The following is an 11899-nucleotide window of genomic DNA, read 5'->3' as shown; positions in this document are numbered from 1 at the left end:
TCACCAATGTTGCACAAATACAGTATTATCAAATTATGAGTAAGGGTTTTATAATCAGGCTACAACCCAACCACTATTTTTTGTGGGTTCAATTTTTGCACTCAGAAATAACTCTGCATTTGGTAGCACCAGTTGGATATCTAAGTATCAGCAGCTGTACTTGCAAACAGTTAGATGGCCAACTGTTACCATTTGCTGCGGCTGCAATTAGTTGTGAGTGTAATTTTGTGCCTGAAAATTTAGAGGCCATTGCTGAAAATTGGGCACTAAGGGTAAATTTTACACGAAACTTATGCAATGAGGGTGAATCTATTTCTATGAAAATCTGAATTTTTTCTATCCTTTGACAATTGTGTTTTAAATTTTTAACCTTCACGTGACGTTAACATGTTTTATAATTTTTAAAAAGTACTTAATGCACAGATTTCTGTAAAAAAAATTTATTGTCCATATAAAAGTGCCAAAATATCCACCAACACTGAAATCTAGTCAACAACCAGCTTAATCTAGTAACCAAAAATCGCAAGCATCGTCATTCACATTTTTAAAAATCAAATTCCTGTCACATGTTTCCACAGTAACCCGAGTCCCTAGAAAGTGGGAAATTTGCATTCCGGTTGGCTGCTGTAGTCCATATGTCCAAGTTCATATAGGCACGGAATGGGTTAAATCTTGGATAATACTCCGGCTTACACATAACTGCCTGGTTCTCAACATGAGCTGAGTGTTGACCAGTGGCACTGACTGGGCAGCAGTTTTCATAGACATCACTCTGAGGTGCCCAGATGGAACCAAAAAGTCCAGACATTGGAGACAAGCTTCTGGCGCTTGAGAGGTAGGGCTGCAGAACAAGGAGAAAAAAAGCATCAGGACATCGTGAAAGGTAATACTTTTGGGGAAAGATAATCTGAAAACACATACTCTACACGGGGGGAAGAGAGGCCTGGGAACAGAACTGCTGAGAGAAACCCAGAGATCATATATCCAGGAAATCAGACAGAAGTTTAATTTCACTAAGCAGGGCAGTATTAGCTTTTTAATATATGGGTCTTATGTGACCACAATTGGAGTACTATATTCAGTTCTGACCAGACTTACTACTCCAGCAAAAATATAGATAGATGGACAAAAGTTAGAGAACAGCAATAAAGAAATATCAGGGGGACTGATTTAAGATAGAAAGAGCTAACAATGTATAACCTTGGCTAAGAGATGATTAATGGAGGGACTTGCTACAGCTCTACTGGAAGGCTAAAATCACTCAGGTTGAGGAGGAATCATTTGAAATGGAATACCGTGCTGAAACTAGGGGTTATGTGGTGTAAGTAAATTGAATTTTAGAATGAATATCAGAAAAACCACCTGATAGTGAGATATATTAGCCTGTGGAGTAGTCTGCCAAAAGTGGTCATAGAAGCCTTAGGACTTTTAAAAATGGCTAAAACACTAAGGCTACATCTACACTGGCATGATTTTCCGAAAATGCTTTTAACGGAAAAGTTTTCTGTTAAAAGCATTTTCGGAAAAGCGCGTCTAGATTGGCAGGACGCTTTTCTGGAAAAGAACTTTTTGTGGAAAAGCGTCCGTGGCCAATCTAGATGCGCTTTTCTGCAAAAAAGCCCCGATCGCCATTTTCACGATCGGGGCTTTTTTGCGGAAAGCAGCACTATGCTGTCTACACTGTCCCTTTTGGGCAAAAGTCTTTCAGAAAAAGACTTTTACCCAAACGGGAGCAGCATAGTTTTTCCAGAAAAGCACTGATGATTTTACATGAAATCATCAGTGCTTTTCCGGAAATTCAAGTGGCCAGTGTAGACAGCTGGCAAGTTTTTCCTGGAAAAGCTGCTGATTTTCCAGAAAAACTTGCCAGTCTAGACACAGCCAAAGGGTACATTTACACTGCAAGCTTATTTTGAAATAGAGCATCTACACTACAGGAAAGACACAAAATAGTCCAAGGCAGGCTGCCCTAATGTGGACGCGCTATCTCAACTTAGAACCCCAGGAGGCAATGGGGAGGAATAACTTTAGAAGGGCCCTGGTGAGGAGCTATTTCGTCACAGCAGGAGTGGAGCGTCTACACACACCCTCTTCCAAAAAAGCTTTCAAAAGGGCTTATTCCTTGTGGAATAAGGTTTACTGCCGTCAGAAAAAGCCCTCTGTTATTTCGACTTTCTGTTGAAATAACACAATTTCCATTATTCCGGAAAAACAGTGGAGTGTAGACACACACTAAGAAATGTGTTATAAGGAAAATCCTGTTCTGCCAGGAAATTAGTGAATTGTCTAATAGGTTTTTCCAGTCTCAACCTTTGTGATTTCAGAATACATTCAAATAAAATACAGAATGTCCCTCTCTGCCCTATGCAAATTTCTATCACTTCTTCCACCCACTACCCAACTGAATCCAGCATGAATGTGTGCTGTTGAAATAATCTCTTGCGTTCACTGATGAGATTTGTCTACTAAACTCTTTTCCTCTTGTAAACACACACAACGTAATTTCTAAGTAGCAGGTTTTCCTCCTATTGCAAAGGTGATTATATCTAAAAACAACACTACAGTGCACTGCATTGTGGGACTGAAATTAACTTGTTCCATCTCTTGCCATTCATCTGCTACAGTTTTCTCTTTGGAGACAAGCACAAAGAGCCAAAGTGAGTGCTCAAAGACTCATGCTGAAGTCAGTTAGAGCTGTACGTGTAGTCGTTATCAAGAGCACCAAGACTGTACATGCTACTGTACAATTTCTGTCTTCCCTTTTGTGTTTTTGACTTTAGATTTGTTTTTGTTGTCAGCAACACTTGCTGCTATCCTCCACTGAAACCTGGTTTTTGCAGAAGGGAGAAAGAAATGGAGGGAGAGGGGTGAACAGATTACTCACATTCAACAGACCCATTTCTATTCTCAAGGGCCTCAATACATTTTTTAAGTAATATGACCCAACAGAAATTTGGCCAAATTTTGGTGACCAACTATGAATACTGCTAACAAAATCAATATCAAACACCGTAACCTACTGGAAAGAAAGGAAAAGAGAAAACATGCACTTTAATGAGGCACGTTAGACCAGCGATGAGGAACTTAAGGTCGGGGGCCGGATGCAACCCCTGGCTTCCCTGAGTCCAGCCCCCAAGGCTCAGAGCTCCCCCCAGCATTGGGGAACCTGTGCTGGTGGTACTCCAATCCCTCGCCCCCTCACTGTGGGGCTGGAGCACATAAAATCTACTAGCCTGGCTCCCCCCTCCCCCAACTTTTGTCAGGTGTGTGAGGGGAATGTGCGGAGTGCCTTTCTGCTTCTCAGTCAGGGGCCACATCAATGAAGGTTTGTTGGGGGTTTTTTGCTCCTCACTTGTGTGAGGCCTCCACATGGTTTTTCTGTGGGTCAGCAGCCTCTGACCCAAAAAAGTTTCCTCACCCCTGCATTAGACCAACACCTAATGACAGGAAAACTCACTGAAGAGTTGACATAACTGGCTGGTTCCCAGGTAGGAGTCATGCTGGGTGGGGCACTCCAGGTAGACTGACAATTGTGATCAATGAAGGCTGTATTTTGCACCTCTGCAGTACATGGGAAGCCATTGGGATAATTCATGTTTTCTGCAATGGACGAGAGATGGAGAACAAAATTAAGCTTTTGTATTATAAAGTAAACTTACTGCGTGGGAGGCTGAATTGCCCCAGCATAAGAGACATTAGAACCGCTAGCCAGCTTTCTTCAATCCAAAGTGACAAACCGACAATACAGAACTCATCTCTTGGTAACATTTACATATTTCTGTGCATCTTTCAAACCTACAATCTAAACATTTTATTAGATATTATTGGGGCCATTAGCCAATTGCTACAAAAGGAGAATGGGTAAAGGCTACATAAAATCTTTTATCGCTAGAGACTGAAATCCCCATTAGCAACAAAATAGGCAGAGCATGAACAACATTAAGGGAAAGCTTCTCCATCCTTCCCTGCCCACATGCTTCAGCCCTAAACTCCCAAGAGACTATTGTGATTCAGTCCTATGCTCCTTCAGGTTCAGCTTTAAATATGTCCTAGCTAGTAGTACAATATTCCAAGTAACTGAATGCATTTAACATGCAAAATAACTTACATCGTGGGGAAAAAAATGGGTCATAAGAGACATTCCGTCCTACATACTACTGAATTCTGTCACAAAGTGCACAATCTATTGGGATTTCTGCTTTGCGAAACCTGATCTTTGCATAGCATTTTAAGTTGTCTTCTTGTTTCTCACATGGACACCCAGCATATGACTAGTACTTAGTCTTGAAAACTTAAATTTGAGTAAACAACTTCTCAAACGGTTCCAAACACATAGCTTTCAGGTCTTCTATTAATAGATTTGTTTTTGTTCCCTTGTTCTCTACCAATAAGTAATGACACAGTTGAGGTCTGAGATTTGTTTAAGGGGACTAGAGTGCTGAGAGTGGGTTGCAGTGAAAGAATGGTAAAAATAGCACCCTGGGCCTGATGCCTCTGCTTGAGTTAATGCAGTAACATTAGAACAGTAGAAAACTGACATAACTGAAATAAAAATCAGTTCTTTAGGAAGCTATGCAAACCAGGTTTTGGGTGAGTGGGTCAAAACTCATTAATGTTGTTCCAAGTCAGGATCTGAACTCAGGGAGGAAGAGGAAAGTGGGTTTGAAAGCCCCTATTTTTGAAAGGAATGCGGAGCATGTGGCTAGGGCACTAGATCAGAGATCAGGAGACCTGTGTTCAGAAATCTGGCATAGATTAAATTACTTAACACCTCTTTGCCTCAGTTCCCTAACTGGAAAACGGACGTAACAGCACTTTCTCCCCTTCTCCCATCCTTTGTCTGTCTTGTCCACTTAGATAAGTTCTTTGGGGCAGGGACTGTCTCTTGTGTGTGTGTTCAGCGCCTCTCACAATGGACACCTGATATCATCTAGGGTCTCTAAGCACTACGTAATACACATATCTAATAACTAATCTTTCCTAGTCTATTTTAACCTATTTTTAAAAATTAGCAAACTCAGCTCTCTAATAGTCTAACACTACTGGTTTTAAAAGAAAAAACACGAAAGACATTAATAATCTGGATTTTGAAAGGGGGGAGAGAAAAAATGCTTAGTGATATTTTGGAAGTTTTGCAGCACTCTTACCTTCTGGAAAAGCACCGTACTCATTCATCTCTAGTGGGCAATAAATGTTGGGAAACTGGCTATCACAAGTTGTGTTCCAGCCAATGAAGCTATTATAAACGACAACAAAAATACAGAGTTTACAAAAATAGTTTAAAAACACTAAGATACTATAAAATTAATTCTTACATTGAGCGTTTTTTAATCTTTTCCCCATGAGGCAGAAGAACAGACTGGTGACTACAGTATAGGACTGGAAGGCAGGTTATACAAGTTCTGTGTCTAGATCTGCCCCAAACTTCCTATATTACTAAAGCAAGGACAAACCCTCTGCAACTTGACTTCCCTCCCAGCAAAAACAAACAAACAAAAAAAACCAAAACAAAACCAAAAAAAAAAAAAAGGAATTATGATACTATCACTATAGAATTTTAGGGAGTTTTATTAATTAGTATCTATACAAAGCAATCTGAAAGTATTTCCTATTAAAATGCTATAGATCCACTTAATGTGAAATAGTATTTGACTGTACAAAAATTGCCTGAATCCTCACACTGGTGTTATAATCAAGGTTCTCTCAATGTTTCTATTAAGAAAACTGCTAAAAATAGGAGTTTCAGCCTTAATCCCTTCAAATCACATGAGGCTTCTGAAAAACAAATTGTCCTCTCATAGAAATATTTACTTGGATGTGTTATTGTATTATTTTTTAAACAAAAATTATTTAAATCTTACAAGAGGTTTTTCCCAAGAGTAGTTCTTAAGGATATATCAGAAATTAAACAAGCACTACTGAAGAGTGACTATAGAGAGCAATAATGCCTCAGTATAGGCTAGGAAGGTAAAACAATTTTATTCTAAAGTTGTGTTATCAGTTAACTGCAATAAGAAGCCAAAATGAATCACTGCCATTTAAAAATAAATAATTTTACAAAATGTCCATGTATAATTCTGTATAAATAATACCAAAATTATGATATGAACCTTTCAAAGAGCCGTATTAGAGCCACATATTACCATTAGCTTGCTCTGCCTATGAATTACAGCTTCAAATACTAATTACTATTATTTCGCATTAGGGATGTGGAAGGTTAACCAGGAAGTATAACCCTAAATGGGTAATTACTTCCTGGTTGCGGTCAACTGGTAGGGGGCAAAAGCATGAAGCCCAGGCAGGGGCTGCTTTAACTCAAAAGTTCATTGGTTGGTGACACATTTTTTGTGAAAGGAAGAGCCAATGGTATTCTGCAGCTTGAAGACGACAGTAAAAAGCGGTGTGTTTGTCCGTAGCCTTCAGGAACAGCTGTGCCACGAACTTTAAGCTATTTTTCTCCACAATTTACAGGATGGAGATACAGTTCTGAGAGAATTTATCTTTCCTGCTTGAGGTTTACCACTACAGGAAAGTCAATGTCCTCAAGCTATGATAAAGTATAAAAAAGGCAACCCAACCCTCATTTTTATATTTTTTCAGTTTGTGAATACAGTATTTGAGTTTATCTTTCTTGAACCCTTTTATTTATTTATCCTGCCGTTTAATATAGTAAGGGTAATAAATACTACAGAATACACCCACGCAATATAGGATTCATAACTATAGCAAAAGGAAAGCACACATGGAGATGAGGCACTCATGTCCGTAAGAAGGAAAAAGAGAAATTAAAGCTTCCAAACAATGATTTGCTTAAATTTAGGAGAAATATGAAGTTTTGAAACACCTGTATATGATTAAGGAAGTTGATCAATTTGTGCCGACAATATTAATATCATATTGTCCACAGTAATATTCTTGCTTACTAATTTTAACATGCAACTTATACCATGGAAACTGTTTAAACAGCACATGTTTAAGAACTATTGTATAATAAGCTCAGATTCACATTCACGCTGTTAAGGCTGTAGGCTGAACGTGGTACCAAAAACTGAAGCAAAAAATAACTTGCCTATTGTGAATAGCAGGGGTTTCCTGGATCATGCATGGAACATTATTCTCAAGGTTATAGTTTAAGCTATTTGTCAGACAGACTGGTTGAGCAGGCCACAAGTCTCCTGTTGGATAAAAACCTAGAAAGGCAAAAAGATCTTGATTGCAGTATATGAAATGCAACAGAACAGAAATGAAGGATCCATCAAAGCTTAATACTGTGGTGATATCTGATTCCCAGATCCACAGTAAACAGTTGTATGGATAGTAAGGATAGTACCTGCCCCTCCCTCCTATTAGTGCTACTTGGAAAAAAAAAAGCAGGGGGGGGGAGGGCTGCTAATTTTTTTTTAACCTCACTAAAAGACTACAAGACAAACAAATTATCAGAGCCAGCTCTTGCAGCTGATATAAATTGACATAATGGAGCTAGGCCAATTTATACCAGCTGAAGATCTGGTGCTAAGCATGTACGGTCAGTGGATAAAATTCATAGCGAGGAATATACTGACAAATATTTATATTTAATGGAACTTGCTGTGCAGATGAAAACGTATCAGACACATTTCTATTGGTAAAAAAGATTGGAGTGGATTCTGACATTCAACCCAGCAAAAGCAAAGCGCCCTGCGGAAAGTAAATGTGATTTTGCATTCCAATCAGTAATGAGACCTGGTGGACTACATGAAAACAAGTCTCCTCCCAAGACTGTTTTTACATCTAAATGAGAATATTAAAATTTTCCCTCAAGGAAGTTTTGAACAGAAGAGCTCATGCTGCTGCGAGAGCCACTAAAAATTGGAACAAACTATAAGCACATATACTTCTTAAATGGAAAAAGATGTGAAAAAAGAGAGCAAGTTTCAGATTTCCTTTGATCAACAATTCTATTCTACAAACTCTAATTTATCCCATAATCTTTTACTTCACAATTTATTATCCCCACCAAGCAAATGAATATTATTTCCCTTTGAAATGAAGACAAATGAAGTCAATATTTAAGAGCCCAAATCATCACATCATTCATTGTTCATTTTGTTAGTGGAGTGAGGTAAAAAATGCTGAGGACTTTTTCTCAGTCATGACTATAAAAACTAGGAAAGATACCTCTGATGGCATTAACCATGTCTCAACTCAACTGAGACAAGCAATCAGTTCTTCTGACCTCCCAAACATGCTGGTACAGTACTGTTTAAATGTTACTCTTCAGTCTGGGTGCTCAGCTTATGCAAAAAGCAAGTCAGGAAAGAATACTGGAAGTGTTAAATGACAGCCAAATCCTGCCTTTATCCTGTGAGACTATTATAAACAAAGTTTGGGTTATAAACAAAGGCTAGTGACAGCAAAGAAAGTCTTCTCCAACTCCTTTAAGGAGTCAGAAAGTTGTAAAAAAATGCAAGTCCCCAGCAATAGAGCTAAAAAAAGTAGTATGACAGAAAACCCCATGTGGATTTATACATACATGTAGTTAAGAAACATTACATATAATACTTATGTGTACTACTATACAAACAATGGCACTAAATCTGCTACTAAAAAAGTAACTAACCTTTATTTTTGTCAGGATCTGCAGTTATGTCACTGAAGTTGGGACATAAGGTTTCTGGATACTGGGAGACAGTATTTATGTCTCTGCTGAATGAAGACAAAGAACTTTTTAAAATTCTGGATTATCAATATTAAAAATACCCTAGTGATTCTTCTCCTGGGAAAGAAAATTCAAGTTTTTTCATGTTGAAAGTTTTCTGATGGATGTCTCTAGAATGCAAGCTACTGAATGGAGTGGTGGGACACAAACAGATTATGCAGATAATAATTTGTCTCCCTTTACTCCACAAATTAAGCTTCTCCTTTGCCTATTCTTATTTTGAAGTATCACCTAAGTCACAACTCCATTGTTTACAGCACTTATCATGTGTGGCAAACAAGTAAATGATCTTAAAACAGGAGCCACATTTAATTTATCAAACATTCTGATTAGCTGAAGGGTTCAGATGTATCCCAAGCATTCAGATAATCACAGTTTACTTTAAGATAATATATTGCACTGGAGCCTTGCAAATCCATGAATATCCGCTTTACATCTGGGGGTATCCACAGAACAAGATGTGGCTCATTTTTTGCTGATATGGATGAGGATACAAATTTTGTATCAAAATCTGGAAATTTGTGGGTATCTGCAGATAATTTTTGTGGCTGCAGATACCAATTTTAAATCCGTGCAGAGCTCTCTCTATAACATATTCCATATTTTAATGTGTGCGTATTCACATATTCCATATAGCTCTAATTTAACTGGAACACATACTATACTGACACTAAATAAGAGCATAGTTCATAGATTCAGATTGAGATTAAATTTGGGGTGAGTTTTATGTATTAGTGATGATAAAACAAAAGAGGTTCACCCCCATATTTAAAACCAATAGGTCAACTTTCAATATACTGTACTACAGAAATTTACTTCTGCAGAAGTTAAGAGGCAGAAAAAGCTCTTCTCACTGACAGCCCGACTTTTCTTTTTTGGGAGTCATCTCTCTCCCAGTTTGTGACATTTGGGGCTCTACCTCTCTTCCTGCAAATATCAGAGAGTTCTTAATTTGTTGTTGGAGCTACAAGATTTTGGCCATGGCCCTTGCGCCACTACACAAGGTGAATACTTCTGAAACAGCACTGTAATACTTCGTTATCAGGAGCCCCACTGAAAAGATGGAATTGACTCTGATAGTTGAATCCCATTTGTCTCAAACTGGAAGTGAGATGAAGGTCTAGGTAACTAAAACTTTAGACACTGCACATATAATAGTAAGGGGGAGGATATGTCAGAGAAAGAATAAGAACAATTATTGAGTTTTCTTAATAAAGCTTGATTCTCATAAAATGAACCCTATCAACTTAAAAAAGTGACATATTTGCCTGACATTTTCTTACCTATAAATTAACACTAAAAAACTAATATGGAAAAATAAGGAAAAAATAAATTCTTTATTTTCTGTTATGCATCCCAATATTTCCCCTGCATTATAAACAGGGTTTCCTTATCATTTGTGTGGGTCTTTTCATACAGCTACAGGGAAAGGAAAAACATTTTCAATAATAGGAAAACGTAACTGTACCACCACAAAAAATTAGTATTAAGAATCACAACAAGGTATAAGACCTGAAATGATTTTTAATTAATTATTTTTTAACTGACAATATTTCAAGTTTATAGAGTTTCTTTCATGTTACTGGGGTAGACTTAACAAAAATTTACCTGGTATTGCAGATGTTATGAGACAGACTTAAAGTGATGGGAGTTTCAGTTGGAAAATCAGTTTGTGAAATAGTCTCCCCTAAATAAAACAATGATTGTGAATCAAATGATTTTGAAAATAGAAACATATATACAATTTGCTTACCGATGGTGTATACGAACCTACTTCAGTGTGGAACATCAATACCAATGCTTACCATTTCAGAATGTATTTATCAAATATGTATATTCATAAACTACATCTACATAGTTGTCACATATTATGTGGCATCTCACCCCGGAGTCCACAATTCCTTCTTTATGGCTAGCTAAGAGGAGAGTGTAATTTTTTCCCCCTATTACACTATGGGTGCAGGGTATGGAAAAGATCAAGAACCACTATTCTAATGGAAGAGTAAGTTATTCTGTGGTGGGTTTTTTTTTCATAAAGTCTAACATTTATTCATGGTCTTTTGTGTAATGTTCACCTTAAAATGATTATTGCTAATATTTATTAAGTTAATTATTGCATTCCTAGTTACAATCAAAATGACGCTGTGTTTGAAAGGAGTTACTGCACATTATTAATACACAGAAAATTATTCAAGAGACCATTCATTTTAACAGATGAGAGGTACAGCTAATCTTTTCCTGACTTTGGAGGCAGGTTTGTTGATACGTTATTGCTCAGACACTAAATTATTTCCATATTATTCAAAATAGAATTTAAAGATATTAAACCTATTATTAATTTCACTAGAGAGCTATTTTTAATGCAGCAGCAAGCTACTTGTTGATAATACTACTGGTACTAAGGATTTTCTCCATTCTTTTTAATTCGACACAGCAGTAAAGCATAATTGTGATGTCTGATGTCAGTGATGTGCTTTTAGCTTTTTTGCCATATATAATCTGCTGTATTGCTAAATACAAGCACATGATTCTGGGGTATTTTCTGTAATTTTTTGAAAAGTTGCATGGATGGATGGTAAGAATTGAATTAAAATGCTGGCAGAGTTAGTAGTTCTCAGTTCTGCACTATTCCCCAAAGTGACTAATACTGCTTCCTTAATTTCTGAGGAGGTACTTTTTCAGTTTATCAACATTTTCTCTTTCCCCTTTTGCTTTTAATGTTGATGACTCTTTCTCTACTTCCTCTGGTGCTTTTACTACTCTCGTTATGTTGTAATTCACATTTGGATTTTGATTACCCTTGCCTGGTTTTAGAAGTGATCCTGACTCAGTTAATGCAAACGTTTCTCTGCAGACTATGAGGCACTTGCAGGTAATCTGCATAGGGGCTGGTCACATGCTGTCTACTCTCCTTCCAGTTTCAAGCTACTTATATAAGTGCCCAAACCCTTCAAAATGAAGTGCCTAGAGATATTCAGAAGAAACTAGAAACAAAAAGAGGGGAAGGAGAGAGGAACTGGAAGACAAGCTGCTTCTAACTAGGGGCTGCCACTAAAGAAGAGGAGGGGAAATAGGAGCTCTCCTGAGGAATCACAGCTACTGAGAGGTGGAACTTCCTGATAGAATGTCTGGGGGAGAAGGTGGAAGAGGAGAATGACGTGGAAGAGACAGGGGGTGGAAGAGACAGCACTAGGCAGTACA

At 37.7% G+C, this 11899-nt stretch overlaps 1 protein-coding gene across 13 annotated transcripts in view; it reads right to left on the bottom strand.

Moving 5' to 3' along the window:
* Window positions 1-424: 424 nt before the first annotated feature.
* TMEM131L (transmembrane 131 like) overlaps window positions 425-11899 on the bottom strand; it is a 121059-nt gene continuing 109584 nt past the window's right edge. For 12 of the 13 annotated variants that reach the window (XM_075930079.1, XM_075930082.1, XM_075930080.1 and 9 more), the window contains 6 exons: window positions 10307-10385; window positions 8600-8685; window positions 7070-7190; window positions 5148-5236; window positions 3458-3600; window positions 425-841 (listed from right to left, as the gene is read on the bottom strand). In XM_075930079.1, the coding sequence (XP_075786194.1) occupies window positions 563-841; window positions 3458-3600; window positions 5148-5236; window positions 7070-7190; window positions 8600-8685; window positions 10307-10385 (797 nt within the window). In that variant the 3' untranslated portion in view covers window positions 425-562. The remainder of the gene's footprint in view (window positions 842-3457; window positions 3601-5147; window positions 5237-7069; window positions 7191-8599; window positions 8686-10306; window positions 10386-11899) is intronic. The other variant, XM_075930083.1, reaches the window with a different exon arrangement.

This window comes from Pelodiscus sinensis, chromosome 5 (genome assembly GCF_049634645.1).
Source record: "Pelodiscus sinensis isolate JC-2024 chromosome 5, ASM4963464v1, whole genome shotgun sequence".
Lineage (NCBI taxonomy): Eukaryota > Metazoa > Chordata > Testudines > Trionychidae > Pelodiscus > Pelodiscus sinensis.
The sequence above is the reverse complement of the archived record's forward strand: the minus strand, read 5'-3'. Positions and strand labels throughout refer to the sequence as shown.